The sequence below is a fragment of the Numenius arquata genome, chromosome 4, assembly GCF_964106895.1.
Source record: "Numenius arquata chromosome 4, bNumArq3.hap1.1, whole genome shotgun sequence".
Lineage (NCBI taxonomy): Eukaryota > Metazoa > Chordata > Aves > Charadriiformes > Scolopacidae > Numenius > Numenius arquata.
The window spans coordinates 3073767-3096685 of record NC_133579.1 but is presented as its reverse complement, the minus strand read 5'-3'; the positions used below and the strand labels follow the sequence as shown (position 1 = coordinate 3096685).

Sequence of the window (22919 nt, the reverse complement as noted above, 5' to 3'; positions counted from 1 at the left end):
AGTGAACGCATGTGTCTCACAAAGCAAGTTATTTCACTGTTGCTTGTAGATGAGGGGCTGCTCACAGAATCACAGAATGATACGGGGTTGGAAGGGACCTCTGGAGATCATCCAGTCCAACCCCCTGCCACAGCAGGGTCACCCACAGCAGGTCACACAGGAACGTGTCCTGGTGGGTTTGAATGTCTCCAGAGAAGGAGACTCCACCACCTCTCTGGGCAGCTTCTTCCAGGGCTCTGCCACCCTCAAAGTGAAGAAGTTCCTCCTCATGTTTAGATGGAACTTCCTATGTTCAAATTTGTGCCCATCTCTTCTTGTCCTGTCCCTGGGCACCACTGAAAAAAGACTGGCCCCGTTTCACATTTTGTGCCTAATGGACACCTTTCGCCAGCAAGAGACTGAGCAAAGACAGTTCCCACCCCGCAACTGAGTCCGCAGAGAGATGGACACGCTCGCAGTTCTCCGGCAGTCACATCTTACGATGAAGTATCATCTACTCATTGGGGCATAAACTTTCCGGGTCACTCAGCATGTGAGAATTGCTGTCTGAAAAAAAGGAGTTATCTCATGCAATGAAGTCAGAAATAAAACGGTGTGGGACTTTGGACTGAGCAACCAAAGGTTACTTGTACTTGTCACAATCGTCCAAGTGCTTGTTTTAGGTGTATTTTTCAGAGCTCAGTCTTAACATGATATGACACGAACTCACAATCTCACTACATTTTCTAACAGGATTAACTGGAAAGGTGGTGTTCTACAGTGCAGCTACCTTCAGCTTCAGTGAGACAGCAGGACAGAGGAGATTCTGTGCCAAAAAGGATCTTGATAGCTCATAAAGTTGGTTTTAATTTCATCGGTATTAACATAGAAGCTTCCCTACTCTTCCAGATACAGCAGTTACCGTTGTGAGTCTGTGAAACCACACCTTCCTATAAGGTTGTATGAGGGCAAAACGAAAGCAAAAGCAACTTCGAACACACTCTTTATTACGATATGGTCTGCATTACGGAAATAATTAAGAATCATAGAATCATAGAATCATCCAGGTTGGAAGAGACCCTTGGGATCATCGAGTCCAACCATCTACCCTACACTACAAAGTTCTCCCCTATACCATATCCCCCAACACCACATCTAAACGGCTCTTAAACACATCCAGGGATGGTGACTCAACCCCCTCCCTGGGCAGCCTGTTCCAATGCCCGACCACTCTTTCTGTGAAAAATTCTTTCCTAATGTTCAGTCTAAACCTACCCTGCTGGAGCTTGAAGCCATTCCCCCTTGTTCTGTCATTAGTTACCTGTGCGAAGAGACCAGCACCAACCTCTCTACAGTGTCCTTTCAAGTAGTTGTAGAGAGTGATGAGGTCTCCCCTCAGCCTCCTCTTCCTCATACTAAACAGTCCCAGCTCCTTCAACCGCTCTTCATAGGATTTGTTTTCCAGGCCCTTCCCCAGCTTCGTTGCCCTCCTCTGCACTCGCTCCAGCACCTCGATATCTCTCTTGTATTGAGGTGCCCAAAACTGGACACAATACTCCAGGTGTGGCCTCACCAGTGCTGAGTACAGGGGCACAATCACCTCCCTACTTCTGCTGGTCACGCTATTTCTAATACAAGCCAGGATGCCGTTGGCTTTCTTGGCCACCTGGGCACACTGCCGGCTCATATTCAGCCGCTTGTCAATTAGAACCCCAAATAACAGAATAACATATAAGAACAAACATAACAGAAGAATAACATATAAAACTAATCGAGGGTTATTTTTACTCAGTGTTATATTTGCACTCTGCAATTTCTTTTCTCCAGGAAAAGAAGGGTTTCAAGCACTGGTCTGTGCAAAACTACCAATAAACCCTTCAGGCAACAATGGTGCTGGGATTCTTAAGCCTGTACGTGTAACACAGCTGGCAAGTGCTTTTCTAAAACAGTGAGCGAGTAAATGACCGGCAAATCAAACCTCACACCATAAATACAGCACCAAAAGGGAGCGTGTGTGACTGGGCTGACAATTCAGGAAATCATTAATGTTCAGAGCGATATTGGAGGATGCACCATGAGATTGTTACACTCATTTTGTGTATGTAACGGATGCACAGGTGCAGATTTACTCTGAGATAAGGGATTCTAACATTCCATTAGCCTTTAAAGTGGAATAAAATGCCCTGATAGGCAATTGTTTAGACTACGAGTGCTGCAATTCTTTAGGTTTTAAAACCTAAAAGAAAAATCAATAAGGAACCTCAGTGATTTCCAGGTGGATATAAAGGTCTGTTACGGAATTAAATGTTTTCTCATAGCTTCCGTAGAAAATCTTAAGGTCATCTCTTCGTCTGCGAAACATTAGATCTGTTTTGGCTCCATCTAGAGATTAATTTACAAATTGACTGTGGTAGTCATCTTCCATCTCCCTGCAGGCTTTGCGTAAGAGACCAAAAGGTACGGGAAGTAGAGTACCTACTATTATTTTTAATGCCTAGGTTACTATTGGTTCAAAACCATGTGCCCTGTCTTTCCCAGGCGTTCCTAGAATGTGGACCCCACGAAACATGCGTGCTTAAAAAGGACTCCTTTTGTCTAAGTGAACTTTAAGAAATTGACCAAAACTTTCTGCAGAGGTTAAAGCTTGACATGTGCTCTGCTACATCCTACTTCACAGGCATTTAGCAGCATCCAAAAAACCATCAATCGATTACAGGAACTGTACTTCATTTGTGAAGGCTCCAGCTGGATCATAGAATCATAGAATTGCCTGGGTTGGAAGGGACCTTTCAATCATCGAGTCCAACCATCAACCCAACACTGACAGAAACCATCACTAAACCATGTCTCTAAGCACTATGTCTGCCCGGCTTTTAAATACCTCCAGGGATGGGGACTCCACCACTTCCCTGGGCAGCCCATTCCAATCCTGAAGAACCCTTTCCGTGTAAAAATTGTTCCTAATATCCAATCTGAACCTCCCCTGGCGCATCTTGAGGTGGTTTCCTCTTGTCCCATCGCCTGTTCCTTGGGAGAAGAGACCGACTCCCCAAATAATGGGCAGCTTTTGGACTGGGAGCTATTTTCTCTTCCCGTCCAAAGTCTGCTGTGGATGCAATTCTACTGAAATGTCATGTAACTAACAGTAGTATTGTTGGATCTTAGTCTAAGCACAATTGCTTGAAATAGAACAGTTTCAACACACTAGAGCAATTGCCTCTTTGGAGCTTTATGCAGGGGTGTTACCAGGAGGAACATCTCCACAGCGTGTTACTGCAGAAGGAGCCTTTCTGTCTGATGGTGCTGTCAGCGCCACTGACTTGGACATCTTGATGGGATCCTGAAGGTCTTAAAGACCCAGAAGCTCCTCATAGTACTTCTGTACTACGAATACACAGGTTTAAGTTCAGCACTTCAAGAGGAGACATTGCAGATGGTTCAGTAACAGGAGTCCTTGGGAAAAATAATCTGTGGAGGGAGAATTTCATCATCCCTATTCCCAGCTGGAGAAAAGTCCTCCTTATCTTCAGGGATACACAGACTTTTCCTACAGATTCCCTTCACTTTCCCATGCAGAAAAACTACTACCCACACACATTTATCTATACTGTTAAAACACCTCATATAAAAAATAGGAATAAAATTTGAATATCTTCACTGTTTTTTCAGGAGTGACAGTTTATCTTTGAAAAAAGTCTATATTCACTTCAAAAACTCAGCTGCTGAGCAAAAGTTTAGAGAAGTTTATTTCCATTTCAAAATCTTGGTTCAGGAACACTGGGATCAAAAACATAGTAAACACCTAAATATTAGAATCAAAATTTGCATTCTGAAAAGCGTAATTCAGGCAGAAATAGGCTCTTCTGCTCAAGAACGTAAGTTTTGTGGGATCTAATTTCTAAGAAAAGAAACACAAGGGAACAAATTAAACCAATAATAAACCAGGCATTTATCAAAAAGTACATTTAAATCTAACTATGCTTCAGTGTTTTTAGTTTAACATGGTTCACTGAGATTATATTTTAAAAATTATATGTAAGTGCCATCACTTGATTTACAAGCTCCGTTCATTGTAGTTTATATTTTCCTCAGTACAACAACAGTCTTCCAGAAAGTGCTAGTGCAGCATCCAGAATGGAAACTCCGAAAATTTATCTCAGGTCCTAGCTTGCTGCTCCACCACAAGTGATGACTAACCCAGATTACACAGCGGAGGATCAATGGGTTTGGTGAAAAGAAGGGATAAAAAACAAAGTGCTATTGCATTCTCATTCCCTGTTTTTTCACAGTTTCAGTTTTCACAGAACCCGGGGGGAAAAACTGTAAGAAAAGAAGCCAATTTAAATAAAAAGCCACAAGTTGTGAGTGACTTTCAAAAGGGGCCTTTGCTCATTTGAATGAGGGGTCAGGTCAGTCTCTTCTCCCAAGGAACAGGCAATAGGACAAGAGAAAACAGCCTCAAGTTGCGCCAGGGGAGGTTTAGGATGGAAAATTTTAGGGTTATGAGAAATTTCTTCACTGAAAGTGTTATTGTATACTGGAACAGGCTGCCTAGAGAAGTGTATTTAAAAGATGGGTAGACGTGGTGCTGAGGGACATGGGTTAGTGATGTTTTATGTCATTGTTGGGTTGATGATTGGACTCGGAATCACGGAATTGTCAGAGTTGGAAGGGACCTCCAGAGATCATCTAGTCCAACTCCCCTGCCAAAGCAGGATTGCCCAGAGCACATCACTCAGGACTGCATCCAGGCGGGTCTTGAAAATCTCCAGAGAAGGGGACTCCATGACCTCCCTGGGCAGCCTGTTCCAGGGCTCTGGCACCTTCACCGTAAAGAAGTTTCTCCTCATATTTAAATGGAACTTCCCATGTTCCAGCTTGTGCCCGTTGCCCCTCATCCTATCGCTGGGAACCACTGAAAAGAGCCCGGCTCCATCCTCCTTCAACCCGCCCTTTAGGTACTTGTAAACATAGGTAAGGTCTCCCCTCAGCCTTCTCTTCTCCAGCTGAAGAGCCCCAGCTCTTTGAGCCTTTCCTCATAAGGGAGATGCTCCAATCCCTTAATCATCTTAGTTGCCCTACGTTGGACTCTCCCCAGCAATTCCCTGTCTCTCTTGAACTGGGGAACCCAGAATTGGAGGCGGTATTCCAGTTGTGGCCTCACCAGGGCAGAGTAGAGGGGGAGAAGACCTCCCGCAACCTACTGGCCACATTCTTCCCTACGCAGCCCAGGATCCCATTGGCCCTCTTGGCAGCAAGGGCACATTGCTGGCTCATGGAAAGTTTGCTATCCACCAGGACTCCCAGATCCCTCTCCTCAGTAGTGCTTTCCGGAAGATCCACCCCTAACCTATATTGGTGCCTGGGGTTCTTCCTCTCCACGTGCAGGACCCTACATTTGCCCTTGTTGAACCTCATTAGGTTCTTCTCTGCCCACCTCTCCAGCCTGTTCAGGTCACACTGGATGGCGGCACAGCCCTCTGGAGTGTCGGCCAGCCCTCCCAGTTTGGTGTCATCAGTGAACTTGCTGAGGATACACTCTGTCCCCTCATCCAGGTCACTGATGAATATGTTGAACAGGACTGGGCTGAGTATTGACCCCTGAGGGACACCGCTGGTTACAGGCCTCCAACTTGACCCTGCTCCGTTAATTACAACCCTCTGAGTTCTGTCACAGAGCCAGCTCTCAATCCACCTCACTGCCCCCTCATCTAGCCCACACTTCCTTAATTTTCTAATGAGGATGTTATGGGAGACGTTGTCAAAAGCCTTGCTGAAGTCAAGGTAGATGACATCTGCTGCTCTCCCCTCATCCAGCCATCCACTTATAACATCATAGAAGGCTATCAGATTGGTCAAGCATGATTTACCCTTGGTAAATCCGTGTTGACCACTTCCAATAACTTCTTGATCTTCAATGTGTTTGGAGAAGACATCTAGAACAAGTCTCTCCATTATTTTCGCACGGACAGAGGTGAGACTAATTGGCCTGTAGTTCCCTGGGTCCTCCTTCTTGCCCTTTTTGTAGACTGGTGTGATAATGATCTGACTCAATGATCTGAAAGGTCCCTTCCAACCCAGGCGATTCTATGATTCTATGAATATATGAAGAGCAGACCTCAGAGGGAGTGGTCCAAGCATCCTGCCCCTCTGCCAGTCCAGCCACCCCTCGCTTCAGCTGAAACCTCTGCTGGCTCAGACCTGGCTCCAGACATGCTTCCCTTTGCAGAGAGGTACCTGCACTGGTATTTAAAGTGTACCTACAAGCTCAGTCCTGCATGACTACAGAATTGTCTCCTAAAATTCTCCTACTGTGCCTGTCCAGAGTAATGAACGTTTTGGCAGGGCAAAGAATCTCTGTATTTATATCAAGTCTAAATTTTTTTAATGTCCACAATAGATGTCTATAGACCCAAAGATAGTCGAGCCAGTAGGATAACTCAGACCATATGTACCGCTGAGTTCAAAAGAAAGCATAGCCATTACTCAGAAAAACTCAGTTTCTAAAAAGCGTAGGCCGTTTTTGCTGCAAATGTGAATTTGAACCCATCTCAGTTACAGAAGATCATTGAGAACACAGGGACAACCTCTCGCCAGGTCAGTGTGCGAGACTAAACTGCTCCAAAGAGCACAGACTATTTTACGACCCTTCCAGGTGCCTCTGAAAACCTGAGTCAGGGATTGATGGTCAAGAAGAATCATAGAATGGTTCAGGTTGGAAGGGACCTTAAAGATCATCCAGTTCCAACCCCCTGCCATGGGCAGGGACACCTCCCACCAGACCAGGCTGCTCAAAGCCCCATCCAGCCTGGCCTTGAACCCCTCCAGGGATGGGGCAGCCACAGCTTCTCTGGGCAACCTGTGCCAGGGTCTCACCACCCTCACAGCAAAGAATTTCTTCCTGAGATCTCATCTAAATCTCCCCTCTTTCAGTTTAAAACCACTACCCCTCATCCTGTGGCTCCAGTCCCTGACAGAGTCCCTCCCCATCTCTCCTGGAGCCCCTTTAGGTACTAAAGTCTTTAGAAGACTAAATCCAGGACAGGGTTTTGGACAGTGAGTCCCAGCCCTGCCTGCAAGGATGGCTCAGCCGGGGAGCTGCGGGGAGGAAGACAGCAATCACAGGTTTATAATGGTAGTTCCTCAGGTGAGTCTTCTCCCGTTTGTGATCCTAGCAACCTGGCTTCAGAGCCCTCCCTGGCCACTGCCACCGCTCAGAGGCTTCCTTCCAGGCTGTAGCTTGCCCTCCTGTTCCCGTGGGCTGAGCCAAGACTCGACTCCCACTCTGCCAGGTAAACTTCGGCGAGTCCCGGTGTCTGGGTAGGTCCGCTCTCCCAGCAGAAAGAAAAACATAGCGCTGAGGTCAGCAGTGAAAATACTTCCAAGTCTGCTAAGAAGAACACCGTCACACAAAGGCTTCAGAAATGGAAGCTGCAAAACAGCAGTTAGAAACGTTCAGCCTTCATTTGGTAACGCCAGGGATTGGAATCCCAGAGAGTAGAAACAAACGCGGTGACAGCAGGAAGCCAGAGGGACAGAGGACTGGCTGGACAGAGGACAGAGGCTGGGAGGCACTTAACTCCATCCTTCTTCATAAGGTACTGGAAACAAGCCAGCCTGGAAGTACTGCTCAAAATACATATTCCCTGCAGTCATTCACTTCTTTCTATATTGAGCAAGCTAAATTTTAGTTTTATGCAGTAAGGAAAAGCAAATAAGGGATTAAAGGAGTGTTGCGGGGTTTTTTCTTAAGACTTTTGCCTCCCATGCTCCACGTCCTCAAAACACTTCCCCGAGAGCAATAGTTCCAGAGATAGTCACGAGAAGCAAAACAGCGAAGATTACGCAGAAGCTTCAAAGAACCACCAGGCTCTAAACTGAGAAGGCGATCGTTAAAACTAAACAAGAACAAGGCGATCGTTAAAACTAAACAAGAACAATAGTAAAAGCAACATCATCCACCGCGCTCAAGTCTGAGATGAACCCCCCTCACCTTCAACACTTTGGGTCACAAATAAATGCAACATTTACATCCTGGCTCCTTTAGTGTCCCAGGGTAAAGAGTGTTACAGAGCTAGACAATGCTACATAATTAGTTTAATTGCTTCCTAGCACATAATTAACATTTCCTATGCCTAACTAAACCCAACTGAACTGTCACCCACTATTTATGCTGCTTGCAATCCTGATGGCTTCTCCCACAAAGGGGATGTGTGTATTAGACCATTTGTATAAAGAAAAGCCTCGCCCCATTTTTCCTTCTCCTTTCCCCAAAATACATTTCAGTAGTAGGAAGGAATAGCAAAGAAAAAAAAAAAATCAGGTTAAAAAAAAGCTGTTAAAATTACAAAATTAGGATTGGCACAAAAAAGTGCCAGTATTACAATCTACTAGTGAAATGTGTTCAGTTATCTGAAATAATGCCCGGCAAAAGAAGTTGAAGGAAAAGGGGAAAAGGGGAAAAAAAGGGGAAAAGGGGAAAAAAGGGGGGAAAAAGGGGGGAAAAAGGGGGGAAAAAGGGGGGAAAAAGGGGGGAAAAAGGAAAAAAAGGAAAAAGGAAAAAGGAAAAAGGAAAAAGGAAAAAGGAAAAAGGAAAAAGGAAAAAAAAGAAAAAAGAAAAAAAAAAAGAAAAAAGAAAAAAGAAAAAAGAAAAAAGAAAAAAGAAAAAAGAAAAAAGAAAAAAGAAAAAAGAAAAAAGAAAAAAGAAAAAAGAAAAAAGAAAAAAGAAAAAAGAAAAAAGAAAAAAGAAAAAAGAAAAAAGAAAAAAGAAAAAAGAAAAAAGAAAAAAGAAAAAAGAAAAAAGAAAAAAAAGAAAAAAAAAGAAGAAATAACAAAGAAGTTTATCTGTTTTTCAGACTCGAACTCGAGATGCTTAGAGCCTTCTTGGAATCCCATTTTCCTACTTGCCCTGGCTCACTGTATCTTACTTCCTTCTGTCTCGGAGGCCTTGCTATAATGATGTGTGATACACAGTATTAGTATCAAAAATGTAAACATGCGTCGTGCTGAAATTACGAGGTACTACTGTGGTGTTCTGCACACGAGGGATCCGGAGCGATCAGGACTTGAGAACTTCAATTGGATTTTACTGTGCAATAAAAAAAAGGGGGGAAAATATTGTGGCTAACAGATGCCGTGAGATACGGCAGAGCGTGGAAATTCTCACGTCGCTGGGAAACGTGCCGTGGGTGGAGGTTCCCGACAGGGGCCGCAGGGCCCCGGCCAGCACCGGGTTAAGTTGTAAGTTAAGCTGTTAACAACTAGTTAAGTTGTACCGACGCCTCTGGCTGGCAGAGCGACTGGGGACGGGGAGCATGGAAAGCCTGTGGCACGCTGGCGAGTTAAACTGGATTGGCTCAAAGAGCCGGGGCTCTTCAGCCTGGAGAAGAGAAGGCTGAGGGGAGACCTTATCCATGTTCACAAGTACCTAAAGGGTGGGTTGAAGGAGGATGGAGCCAGACTCTTTTCAGTGGTTTCCAGCGATAGGACGAGGGGCAACGGGCACAAGCTGGAACATGGCACAAGCTTTCATGTTGTCGAGGGGCAACATGGCACAAGCTTTCAACATTTTTATCAATGATATAAACAGAGGGATGGAGTCCACCATCAGCAAGTTTGCGGACGACACCAAGCTGTGTGGTGTTGTCGATACACCAGAGGGACGGGATGTCATCCAGAGGGACCTGGACAGGCTGGAGAGGTGGGCTCAAGTAAACCTCATGAGGTTCAACAAGAGCAAGTGCAGAGTTATGCACCTGGGCCGGAACAATCCTCGCTGTCAATCCAGCCTGGGGGATGAGGCATTAGAAAGCAGCCCTGAGGAAAGGGACTTGGGGGTGCTGATGGAGGAGAAGCTGGACATGAGCAGGCAGTGTGCACTGGCAGCCCAGAAGGCCAATCCCATCCTGGGCTGCATCAGGAGATGTGTTGCCAGCAGATCCAGAGAGGTGATTCTGCCACTTTGCTCTGGTGAGACCCCACCTGCAGTGCTGTGTGCAGGTCTGGAGCCCTCAGTATAGAAAGGACATGGACCTGATGGAGCGGGTCCAGAGGAGGGCCACCAAAATGATCAGGGGGCTGGAGCACCTCTGCTACGAGGACAGGCTGAGGGAGCTGGGGTTGTTCAGCCTGGAGAAGAGGAGGCTCCGGGGAGACCTCATAGCGGCCTCCCAGTACCTGAGGGGGGCTACAGGAAGGCTGGGGAGGGTCTGTTTACAAAGGCCGGCAGTGACAGGACGAGGGGCAATGGCTTTAAACTGGAAAAAAGCAGATTTAGATTAGACATTAGGAATAAGTTCTTTACCATGAGGGTGGTGGAGCACTGGAACAGGTTGCCCAGGGAGGTGGTTGAGGCCCCTTCCCTGGAGACATTCAAGGTGAAGCTCGACGAGGCCCTGGGCAACCTGGTCTAGTTGGGGGTGTCCCTGCTGACTGCGGGGGGGGTCAGACTAGACGGCCTTTGGAGGTCCCTTCCGGCCCAGATGATTCTATGATTCTATGGGAAGTTCCATTTAAATATGAGGAGAAACTTCTTTATGGTGAAGGTGCCAGAGCCCTGGAACAGGCTGCCCAGGGAGGTGGTGGAGTCCCCTTCTCTGGAGATCTTCAAGACCCGCCTGGATGCAGCCCTGAGTGATGTGCTCTGGGCAATCCTGCTTTGGCAGGGGAGTTGGACTAGATGATCTCTAGAGGTCCCTTCCAACTCCAACAATTCCATGATTCCGTGATCCCCGCTGCCAAAGCAGTGCCAGGCAAGCAAGGAGTGAGGCTGCTGCTGACACCTCCCGCTGCTCCCGTCCCCTCCTCTGCCCTGGATTTTACTCATTCCCCACATACACCCCCCCGCCCTACGACTGCACACTCCCTTATTTCTCATTGTTTTCCTCCAACCAAGTACCTACTTATCTCATAAGGAAAGATATTTGGTGCAACCGAGTATGAAGAAACACTTAGCAGATAAAAAAACTGCTTTTGTGGAGTTTTTTTTATCTTTAGAAAAATAATTCGGGGAAAACTGCTTACAGCTCTGAACTTTGAAAATTTGCTTTTATTCGCAGTATGACCAAGGCCACAAGTGCTTCTCCTTCTGATGGATGGAGCTGGTGCCGTCACCTACAGCCAGACTGAGAAATGACAGGAGCTTCGTGTGGAAAATTGTTTCTGAATATCGTTTTCCTCTCTTCGCACTTGCAATCCATCAGCTCAGTACTTGATTTTCCCCGTTCTTCAGTCACGAAAAACTGCACCCTGCAAGAGCCTACTTACATCTAAACCCATATTTAGGCAGGGCAAGGATATTTTAGGGATCCTAGATGCCTGGAGTAGCCTGGTACAGTACAAAGGCTTTTAGGAAAACCCAGTCTGTGAAGAAGAGTGGGAACTTCACCAAAGAGAACTGGCACAATCTCGTTAAAAATCCCTAAAGACAGAGAAACTCCCACTACAACTTAACACTTGATGAAACTAGTCCAGCAGAACGTTTCACCTGGGATTTGGGAGACTAAAAATTTTGTTCGCTTCTAAGCTCAACCGTTTTCAGATTCCTATCCCCGTCTGCTCTGCGGTTTCCTAATCCAAGCTAAAATCGGGATCTTCTCCCTGCGTTAGACTTGGGCACGGCTTCAGTGAGGAGCAACAGGCAGAGATTTTCTCACCTGCAGTTGTGTGGAAAGGAGAGTCTTCAGCGAAAGGCGAGATGGAAGGAACGGTTTGAACAAACACACACGCATCCAGCTTCCTGGGTGTGAGCAAACCATGAAGCGGGGACACCACTTGGCTTGCCGGGGACTCAGAACTGACAATAAACCCTGTTGATTCTCTAAAAAACACACGGGTGCCCCTCCTCAGGAGAGAGCTGCAAGATCAGATCCCAGCAAAGCCCGTAAAAGGTGTGACAAGTCCTACCATCCATCCCTCTCCCAAGCACTATCTCTGCTAAGGTTTAGGTGACTTTACCACTTTGTGAGCTGCGTTAGTCCACGTTCCCTCGTGACACACGTAACACCCACCCACACCATTCGCAATTTCACTTTGGGTGGCCGTACATCTTAAAAATAAGGCTTTGACCTCTATCCCTGAGTACCCGAAAAGCCTGCAGGGAGTAACTTCTGCTGAGGAACAGAGTTCCGGGACTGCCCTCAACAAATCTCTTACAAGTAAAAGCATATGCTTTAAAGGAAAAAAAAAAAAAAAAAAAACCAAACCTCAACTGAGAAATGACCAGTGACAAAGAATCCAGCACACCGCTGGTTAAACGTTCCGATGGCTAATTATCTGCCATTAAAATTGTTTGCTTAAAGCCAAAATTTATCTGGCTTCAATTTCAAGACACTTCACCCTATTATAGCTTTGTTAGATCAAAGAATTCTCTATTATCAAACTGCTTTTCTCCACGGAGGTAATTAGAGGTAGATACTCATTTCGTAACCACGGCCTCCTTGAAACTGAATAAATTAAGCTCTCCGAGTATAAGGCATGTGCTCGATTTTTGGCATGAGAACTGGATACTGCATTTGGCACCAGCGCAAGCACTACTGGAACAAAAGTAGTGTTACCTCCCCCATACCATTTGATATTCCCTTTTTAATGCATCCAAGAACTGCATTTGGCCAAGTGGGAGCTTTATGTTCAGCTCAGCTGAGCATCCATCACGTCTCCCAACTTTCTCTCCAAACATCCATTCCTGGGATGGGCTCCCATTCCCTTTCCAGATGTGTGACTTTACACTCGGCGACAGTGAAACGGGCTGGATGAGCTGGACACTGGCAAAAAAAAAAAAAAACCAACAAACCACCCAGCCCCCAGGAGTATCAATTAACTGTAAAGCCTATAAACCGTAGCACGCCTGAAAACCTGTTAGCCTTTCAAAGCGTCTCCCGCTGCTTCTCCAATAGCTATTAGGTAAAGCTTCTGGCTGCGGTTCTGAGGGGAAAAAAAAGGAAGATTTTGGTCATTTTGCAAGAGGGTAAGAGTTTATAGAGATTTTATTCCAGCGTGTGTCAGCAGCTGGCAGTTATGGAGAGCAAGAAAGTAACAGCATGTTTGCAAAAACCTGAACTTTATCATAGAATGTTGACAAAGGATCTGCATTATTTATTGTTTAGGGACCGATTGTCTTCATCAGCTACATTTTTAACTCAAATTACCTCATAAATGCTCCAGAACGTACTTACCCATCTATGGAATAAGTGGATCATGCCTCATTTCCAGTGCAAGTTCATAGATTCATAGATTGGTCCAGGCCGGAAGGGACCTCCAAAGGTCATCTAGTCCGACCTCCCCGCAGTCAGCAGGGGAGTTCTGACACTGACTATGGGATCACGAGCTGTTTCTGCAATCGCCTACCACGGGACACGCCTGAAGAGCAAGACTATCAATCCTGAAAGCGATGCTGGTAGAGAAGGTGACGCATTACGCAGGATTACCGGCTAAAACGCACTTCAGTATTAGCTCCCACCCCAGGTATTAACATTCTGGAGCTGCTATCCGAGAGTGCACATCAGAGGCAGGTAAGACAAATGAGCTGCTCAAGCACCACGAGAATCAAATTAACTTTCTCCTCACTAACGCTTCAGTGCATGTATTTAAACAAAATTCAGGACCTTTGGGGCATTCTTATCAGCCAAACAAGGTCCTAATAAGCACTGATTAACTTCACGAGTTAATCTTTTCTTCTCTAGACCTGTCACACAAAGTTTGCTATCCATTTGTATGGCTTCGTGATACACAATACGCTTTTAAGAACACACTAAAACAGGGAAATAACTGAAAAACTTGTAGCAAAGTAATGCAGGAACTCTACCAATGGAAAGAAACAAATGACAATACATAAGTATCAACAACTCTTTCCTCTGGTACGTCCCCCAATACCGGAATTTCATTGCCTGTTGGTGGTTTTAAGCTGAAAGGAGCCAGATCATACCCTTACAAGACCAAGAAAAGAACTGAGGTTTCCCACTAATAGTGCAAAGTGCTTATTATAATTTTCACCATAAGAGTTTTTTCCCCTTCATCCAGCAACTTTATGAAAACAGGGTTTTCTTCCCTGGTAAATCATACTGCTTATCACTTTACAAAGATGGTTTTCACCTCATCCACTCATTAAACCCTTTTCAAGCACTGATGTATCAGTAGTCTTAATTGCTTCCACTGAAGAGCTGTAAAGAACTAAGCTCTTCTGATTTCACGCAGTTATCAGCTTAAATGGGCAACGGTGTTGGTACCTTCGTATTTAGACACAAGAAACCGAGTCACTAGATTTTGGAGCTTAACTTACCATAGAGGAATTGTCACTTCAGGTTTCAGAACTCAGTTGTTTATCTGGAAACACTGACCAATCTGACACTCAGCTCTTTTGCCGATGTCCTCACCCATCAACAAACAAAAGCACACAATTTTCCGTTAAGCTACTATCATCATTTCCCCGAGTTATGTAAAAACAAAACTAGCTTTTGACAAGCTTTAATAAACTCGCATTGCTGTTAAAAAGTTCCATTTAAACTAAATTCCAGAAATAAGCTTTTGCACAAACTGGAAAAAAAAGACTAATATCAACGCCAATGATATTTAAATGGACACCCTTCGTTGGTTTGTTGCCACTCAAAATTGATCTGCTCCCTGCACGAATCCTTCCAAATTTTCTTCCGTACCAAATTTTCTTCCTCACCAACTCCAAGGTGAAACAGTACTACCTATGTGCTGCTAATTCAAACTACACATGGCTCTTTGGAGCAGGTTACTCCACGGTTAACTCAAGAACCACCACCGCAAGAAAAGAGGACCATAAAGAGAGACCAGTCGAGATGACACACTGTTTTGTGCAAGACCAGAGTTTATTACCCGACCAGAGTTCGAAAGACTGCAGCTGGGCCTCTCAATCTGAAAGGGGAAAAAAAAGAAAGGTATAATTAGACACGAGTAGATCTGAAACTACTTCGGCCACCCAAAGAATATATTTCTACAGTTTATCATTTTGGCTGCAAATACTAGTGTTTTATTTCACTGGATTTAAGACTTCATTAGTCTTGCACACAGTAACTAACTTCTATATTAACATCTCTTCATTCAAAGCACAGATTTCAAGTGCCAGAACCAACAGGATAAACATTTCCACCTTGAACTATTGGTACCTATTTTTCCTATTTGTCTAAAAGCGTATCAGGGGAAACTTGATATTTAGATAAATGCTGAGCTATTGTGCCTATTCTAACTTTTGCTGCAGTAACTCTATTTTCAGCACATTTCAGGGACTGTTTACAAAAATGAAAGCAAAAAAGACTGGAGACCAGTTCCTGTAAACTTTGCTTGAGAGCTAATGAAATTCGGTACCTTGCCAATATTGGATTGTCAAAATTCAGTATCAAGTACTATGCTCTTTTATTCCCAATCTGTATGAAGGAATCAGTACTGGAGTCTTTATTTTTTGAAAATTTATTTGAGACTACCACTTAAGTAATAAGAAATAAAGACAAATGGCAGGAAACCATCTAGATACAGGGAAGAGAAATAAATACTCATCTTCGGATGCATGGCCCTTCAGAGTGTCTCAATGTCTTCAATATTTCATCTGAACCTACTGCTCTCGTTGCCCATAACCTCACAGAAACTACAGCATTCTTCTATTTTCAACACGTAGGTTACTTTGTGTTTTAAACGTGAGCTCTATCCATAACAGCAGGAAAACAGCAGGAATAGAAAGTGCAGGAGACGAGAACAATCCGTTATTTTAGCTTTACACCAGAGGTGTGTTTGCAGTCCAAGCAGAGTAATTAACTGCTTCTAAGCATAAAATAAGAACCTGTGAGGTCACTTCCTAAATTGGAAGATAAGAGTAAAGCTGATCTCTGCTACTTACAGGGGATGCTGAGCTACAAGTCCCACGAAAAACATGAGGAACCAGCTGAATACTCCTAGTTTCTCTGCCAATATACCACTTCTCACAGGCATTTACAGCCAGTGCAACAGTGGACTAGAACCTTCCCTCCTGCAGGAAGGCTCCTGAAAACTCAAGACCACCAGTGCACTTCTGGTATTTGTCACTGAAGAGGGAGGAGAAAGGATCTACACTGACAGAAAAGCTGCAGGTTTTCAGTTAAAAAAAGCACCTTCCATCTTATGCTCAGAAACCAGACAGGAGCATAAAGCCAAAGGAGTTTTGTTTAATCCTGGTTACAAAGCCTCGTGCACCAACTTAAGGGGAACATCTGCCAGTGCTGAATTTGTGACAGTTTGTGTCACCAGCAGCAAAATTTCTACAAGAATGCTGGTGTGAGTAACATAACATCACCCCAGGCATCAAACATTACAGCAGTCCTGCTTCTGGAAGTTAACCCCTTCTTCCCATAGTTGAACTAAAAAGCTTTAGGAGAACCCTGTCCCCAGTAAGCAACTATTTTCCCAAAGCACGGGTTTCCAGCTGTCACATAACCAGGGCTTTAGAACTCCGCTGCTTCACAGATGGAGACAGCAAGGCAACATGCAACAAGTTTGGGGGAGCGGAAACTGAGGAAGAAAAGCCTACAGCAGAGCTTCAAGAAACAAAAAGTTGTCAGTCAAACGGAAAGATATTTCATAGGTCTCCTTTAGCTCCTTGGACAGAGAGCAGACCTCAATGGGCTCAACTTAATACGCCTTGTTGGCTATAAACACATTTTTACAAGGCTTAAAGAAAAAAGACTTCCCTCCCTTCAGAAAGTTTAATTTCTGAGAACTCATCCAAACAGCAACTGCACCTGCTTTAAGCTGTAAAGTCACATCACTACTATTTTTTCCATGAACCAAGCCTCTAAAAGTTAGGAATTCCTACGTAAACTGCACATCTGATCTCTTTAAAAAAAAAAAAACCACACAAAAACCCCACACCATCACAACTGAAACAAAACAAAAAAAAAGCCAACAAAAAAAAAAATCAAAACCAAACCAACCAAAAACACCCTCTTGTCTTTGGAGGAATCGGTTTGGGGAATTAGGGGACTAGAACATCTCTCTGATGAGGAAAGGCTGAGGGACTTGGGTTTTTTAGTCTGGAGAAGGCTGAGGGGGGATCTGATCAACGCCTATAAATACTGAAAGGGTGGGTGTCAGGAGGATGGGGCCAGTCTTTTTTCAGTGGTGCCCAGGGACAGGACAAGAGGGAACGGGCACAAACTTGAACATAAGAAGTTCCACCTAAACCTGAGGAAGAACTTCTTTCCTGTGAGGGTGGCAGAGCCCTGGAATAGGCTGCCCAGAGAGGTGGTGGAGTCTCCTTCTCTGAGGACATTGAAAACCTGCCTGGACACATTCCTGTGGGACCTGCTCTGGGTGACCCTGCTCTGGCAGGGGGTTGGACAAGATGGTCTCCAGAGGTCCCTTCCAACCCCATATCATTCTGGGAAAATTGGGTCTTTGCCTGTTATTCTTTCCAAGCACCCTAGCACAATGAAGTTTTCTTAAATTCCAGCATGTTTGTCATACCAAAAAAGGCATTTATCCTTGATTAAAAAGAAGATATGGGCAGTATCAGTGCTAGTTCAGCGTGTTAAAAAGGCAGGAAATGCACTGGGAAGCATGAGAACTCCGAAAAAAGTTTTGGCTTTGAATGGCAGAGACTTCTCCTCAAAGCAGGACCAGCAGAGTTTTCACCAGATAGATGGCAAGACAGATTGTTTGAACTAGATACTGCCTGCAGGGCTCAACTGTCACTGTCAAACTGCTTGAAGTGTTAACAAGTTTCCCATTTCTAAAGGATGGACTATTCACATGGGCAAATAAGTCTTTCAGAATTACCATCTTGGTCATGTTAACATTAAAATTGTCCAAATTGATAATTTCATTTCTCGCATTCCTAAATAGGGTTTTATAGCAGAAATCAGACAATCTGAAAAAACCACTGTACTTGCAATCACAAGACTTTGATCATATTGAGAATTTATTTATGAGGGCTGAAAATTTTAGCCGAGATCTCAAGTCTTTCCATCATAAAACCCAAATAAGGTTTTAAAACAAGTTATGGGTAAATGAAAAATAAGTTATCAGTAAAGTTTATACTTCCTAATCATATTAGCTATCATTAAGATTTCTTCACAAATGTTTAAGCTTTAGTTAGACTTTAAAAATAAGACCAGAGCACTGTATTGTCTGAGTAGCTTTATACTGTAGGTACCACCCAAGTGTGAGTAAATATATATTAAACATGAATCTCAACCACCAACGGCAGCAGCCTCCGTAGCAGAGACGGAGCAGCGCGAGGTATTAACCATTGGTAATATCTCACCATTAGTTCATTCTCCTGATGAGCCTGTTGATCTGATCTTCTCTGTTACCAGCGTCCCCACCTTCCACGAAGTGGATTGTCTTCTTCTTCATCCCACCCCGAGGAGAGGACAACTTGAAGGGCCAGAGGAAGTTGTTGACAACTTTGAAGTTCTTGCCAACGGTGTAAATCTCATGGATCACGTCTTCCATGCAGATGATGCCAAGCTTTCCTAAAAGGCAGAAACGTCCGTTTTCAGAAGGGCTCAGAGCCACTGGTCAACAACAAGCTAAAAATTATCACGTTATTATTGTCATACCCACTAATTTTGATAAACTGCAGGAAGCCAGAAAGTACCCACTCTGTCACAACAGCCAATGACTGTCTTTTCAATTAGAATGGATCAGTTGCAGCTAACTCAACAGTATTTAGTTGTTACACTTGGCGAGAAGCGTGTTTCCACTGTTGAATATTTGTAGTCAGCAATAAGGAACACCAAAAAACAAACCCCACTTAGTGAATCTTAGGAAATACACTGTGTTCTTTGAAGAAAAGCTAGGCTACATAAGTTTAAAACCAAGTTATGTGTAGGAAATTCACTGTATTTCTGCTGTTCTGACTAGAAAAGGAAAGGCCTCCTGGAGCAGTGTATTTCCTGACAGCCAACCACCACGCTTTGTTTTTACTAAATACACTAACAGCTTTTACTAATTACTAGTTCTTCTGAAAGGAAGTTTAAAACCATGTATGATAAGCTTCTTTCCTGCCCCAGCACCTTTTCATTACTGAAAGATCTACTGACCTATAAAAGGTCAAAGAGTTTACATTTAAAATGACAAATTTAAAATGCTCCAATTTGACTCTTTACACTGGTTTTCAATGCTTTATAACGAAAGTTACTTCCAGCCTGCTTTGTATTAAGCTATTCAGACAGAAGTAGAAATTATTAACCAGTCACTACTACTATTCAGAGACAAATACAGTTGTCCAGCTTAGCAATAATCATCAAAATGCACCAAGTTGGTTTGTTGCTTTGTTTGAAGTGAAGCAGTATTTACCAAGGCGCTTCTGAATCAGGGAATTATCAGTAAGAGCAATGCGCTGCTTGTTGATCTTGCCATAACCGCGCTTGTAGATCAGTTCGTGCACAGACTTCAGATTGGGATAACTAGAACAGTCAAGTAAAAAAAAAGATAAAATTATTAGTCTTTGCAAGCCACATTCCAAGTTAATGTCCCCAAATGAAACTTCCATAACAAACAATTTAAGATCATTTCAGCATGCCCCAATTGCAAATACAAAAGCAGCAGAGAAGCAAATCTTACTCACACCGAGTTCCCAACAACACGAGAATGTAATCATATCCAGCGAGTATCGCCTTTTAAAGCGCTGCCTTAATCATGTTTTCAATTCAAAGCAGAGAAAGCACAAAGATGGATAAACATTTTGAACACAAATGTAAGTCCAGTGTAGCAAAACGCAAAAGGCACTCAACATTTTCACCCCCATTTGATAAAACTGGCGGTTCCACTCACCCCCATGCAATATAGGGTTCGACAATCCGCAACATGTTGATCGAAGCTTTGTTGAGTTTTACAAAGGTGCCATTAAAGATCTGACGCAGGCGGAGGAGCTGCAACACCTTGCGGACCTTGGGGCTGACGCCGTTGGTGCTAGAGAACACAGGGAAACAGCCTCAGTTATCTACATCCCAGAACACCAAGTATCAGGTAAAAACCCCACAATATTTCATATTGTTCCCATACGAAACCCATCATTATTTTACCAATTACACAAAGCAAGCTTAACAAATTATTCACTATATATTTTAGTATTAAAACAGATCTATTTCCATGAAAAGAACTGAAATAAGTATTATTCTGAAACAATTCAGAATTATCCTCGTGCTCTCCTGAATGTTTCCAATCACACCTTTCGTTAGTTTTTTATAGCATTTTACCAAATGAGAGTTAAACACTTCAAACAAAGCTCAGCTGAACATCAGGGAATACCGGTGTGCCATTTTATCAAGATTAAGGTTAAACACAACTGTTTGCATGGATTTGTACCCTGACACCTTCTTAAAAAATGGGGATTCCTAAAGACAGTGGACACAGCCAACAAAATGATTTTGCGCTACATTAAATATCCTACATTATAATACATAATAATGCATATAATACATAAACAAGCCTACATAAACAAGCTACATTAACTCATGCACATCATGTTGTGCATGAACATCACCGTCAACAACTTCCCAAGCCACCAGGGGAAGGCTTGATCTTATTTACATATTTAAACCCTATATAACAGAAAAAACAATTTCAATGCTTTTGAACATAGAATTGTTTACATCTGTATTCTATCTTACCCTCTTATCCTGATCACAAACGCCAATTTAGGCTCCGCTGGAACGTAGTAGTTGCCAGCTTTTCGGGCCATCCTGGCCATGCGGATCTCCTGCCTGTACATGTGCCTGTACTCCTTGTGGTAAGCTTGGGCTCTCGTGTACATGAGCTTTCGCTGTGCCTTACGGTGCTGAAACCAATTAAAAATTAAGATTTTAAGATTGTATGATGCCTTTTAACGCACAAGGATCACTTTCAAATAACGCAGCACATTGTAGAGCTTCCCATAAATAACACAGACGGTAGAAACATCTGCCAATATAGAATCCCAGAATTGCCTGGGTTGGAAGGGACCTTTCAGATCATCGAGTCCAACCATCAACCCAACACTGACAGAAACCATCACTAACCCATGTCTCTAAGCACTATGTCTGCCCGGCTTTTAAATGCCTCCAGGGATGGGGACTCCACCACTGCCCTGGGCAGCCCATTCCAATCCTGAAGAACCCTTTCTGTGTAAAAATTGTTCCTAATATCCAATCTGAACCTCCCCTGGTGCAACTTGAGGCTGTTTCCTCTTGTCCCATCGCCTGTTCCTTGGGAGAAGAGACCGACCCCCCTGGCTACACACTCTTTTCAGGGAGTTGTAGAGAGCGAGAAGGTCTCCCCTCAGCCTCCTTTTCTCCAGGCTGAACACCCCCAGCTCCCTCAGCCTCTCTTCACAAGACTTGTGCTCCAGACCCCTCACCAGCTCCGTTGCCCTTCTCTGGACACGCTCCAGCTCCTCAATGTCTTTTTGTGGTGAGGGGCCCAAAACGTGGAGTTTAGAATCACCCTCAGTGATATTCTAGAGAATCTGGAAGACTGTTTCACAGCGATGCTGCTCAATGCTGAACAACCTTATCATGCATCAAGCTCACCCCACAAAAGCTGTAACTTCTTGCCTTGTAGAAGAGTGACTTTAATCTTACAGAAAACTGTTCGCTTTGCCCTTTCTCTGCACAGAACTGATTATTGCCCCCCCAAAATACTTTAATCTAAAACATTAAAAAACAAATCAATGTACTAGACCTAAACACTGTAAACTTCTGTACTGCGTTACATCGGCAACAGAAGCTCATGTTGCCACAGACAAGCAATTCAAGTTAAGGAATCACAGAATACCCACCCTTTTTATAGCCAGGATCTTCTTCTGACGTTTGGCTTTCATAGCTGCGTAAGCCTGCCGCTTTTTCAGCAGGCTTTCCGGTACCGACGGCACCTTCTTTGCTCTGAACGGAAAGGGGGAAAAAAAAAAAACCAACCAAAAAACTTCTTTTAGCTGATAAGAAGACACCGGGCTTTAAAGTTACACACGAAAAATGTCAGTGCAAACCACAGCAGGTCCCACAGGAACGTGTCCAGGTGGGTTTGAATGTCTCCAGAGAAGGAGACTCCACCACCTCTCTGGGCAGCCTCTTCCAGGGCTCTGCCACCCTCACAGGAAAGAAGTTCCTCCTCACGTTTTTAGATGGAACTTCAATACTTAACAAACTTTCCAACGGGTGCTTTAAGGGCAAAACTAGTTTGGCAGAATTCCGAAATTTATTTCGCAGGACTTGAAACTTACTCAGACTACAAGCTCTTAGATGTGACAAAACTCGCAAGACCAGTGTTTATGGAGCCATCGCTACCCGGGCGAGCTCCTACCCTAAGGGTACTCGGCCACGACTCCCTACTCCAGCCGCCCAAGCCGGCCCACACTACCACCCCGGCTCCCTCTCCCACGGAGGCGGCGCTCGGGGGCCAACTCTCCCTCCCCCGCCTCACCGAGGGCCGCCGGGGCACCAGCCGCCGCCAGCGGAAGGGACGGGCCCGGCGGCAGCTGCACCCCCGCCGCGCTGGGCCCTGTCCATCCTCCCGCCGCTCCCGACCCCGCGACGCTCGCATCCCCTCCCGCGTCGCCGGCGACGGGGGGTGCGGCGGGCAGCCTCCCAGCGGCGGGGGCATGGACCGGGCCCCGCCACAGCCGCCGATGGCGGCGGATTATCCCGGGGCGGGACGGCCACTTACTCCTTCTCCGCCATGGTCAGCGCCGGAAGAGAGAGGCCGCGCGCATGCGCAGGGCGGACGTAACCCCTCCGCCTGCGCAGGCAGGGCCCTGGGCGCAGGCAGGACCCCGGGGTTGGGTGTCCGCGGCGGTGCCTGACGGCGGTGCGAGTGACGGTGTGGCCGGCGAGTGCCTGAGGTGAGAGCGGCGGGAGTCGCCTTCCACCCGGTGGGACCGGGAACGGGAGCGGCGCCGGGAGCGGCTCTATCCCGGGCCGGGAGCGTGGCCGGGCCGTATCCGGGGGCGGGCGGGAGCCGCCCGGCCGCCA

At 45.0% G+C, this 22919-nt stretch overlaps 1 protein-coding gene across 1 annotated transcript; it reads right to left on the bottom strand.

The window, feature by feature from the left end:
• Positions 1-14424: 14424 nt before the first annotated feature.
• RPL7 (ribosomal protein L7) lies at positions 14425-22682 on the bottom strand. The gene is made up of 7 exons (XM_074146178.1): positions 22615-22682; positions 21731-21833; positions 20586-20752; positions 19747-19884; positions 19270-19379; positions 18233-18443; positions 14425-14856 (listed from the first exon to the last, which is right to left on the bottom strand). Exons 1-6 carry the CDS (start codon positions 22626-22628, stop codon positions 18235-18237), a joined length of 741 nt encoding a protein of 246 aa, XP_074002279.1. The 5' UTR covers positions 22629-22682; the 3' UTR covers positions 14425-14856; positions 18233-18234.
• Positions 22683-22919: the final 237 nt, after the last annotated feature.

Bases quoted from the DNA above. Each gene is read 5' to 3' on its own strand.
- RPL7 (XM_074146178.1), bottom strand. The intron at 20,753-21,730 runs GTGGGTATTCTG...AATTGGTTTCAG, and splicing joins AGATCCTGGCTATAAAAAGG to CACCGTAAGGCACAGCGAAA. The intron at 19,380-19,746 runs GTGAGTGGAACC...TGACTGTTCTAG, and splicing joins GAACCCTATATTGCATGGGG to TTATCCCAATCTGAAGTCTG.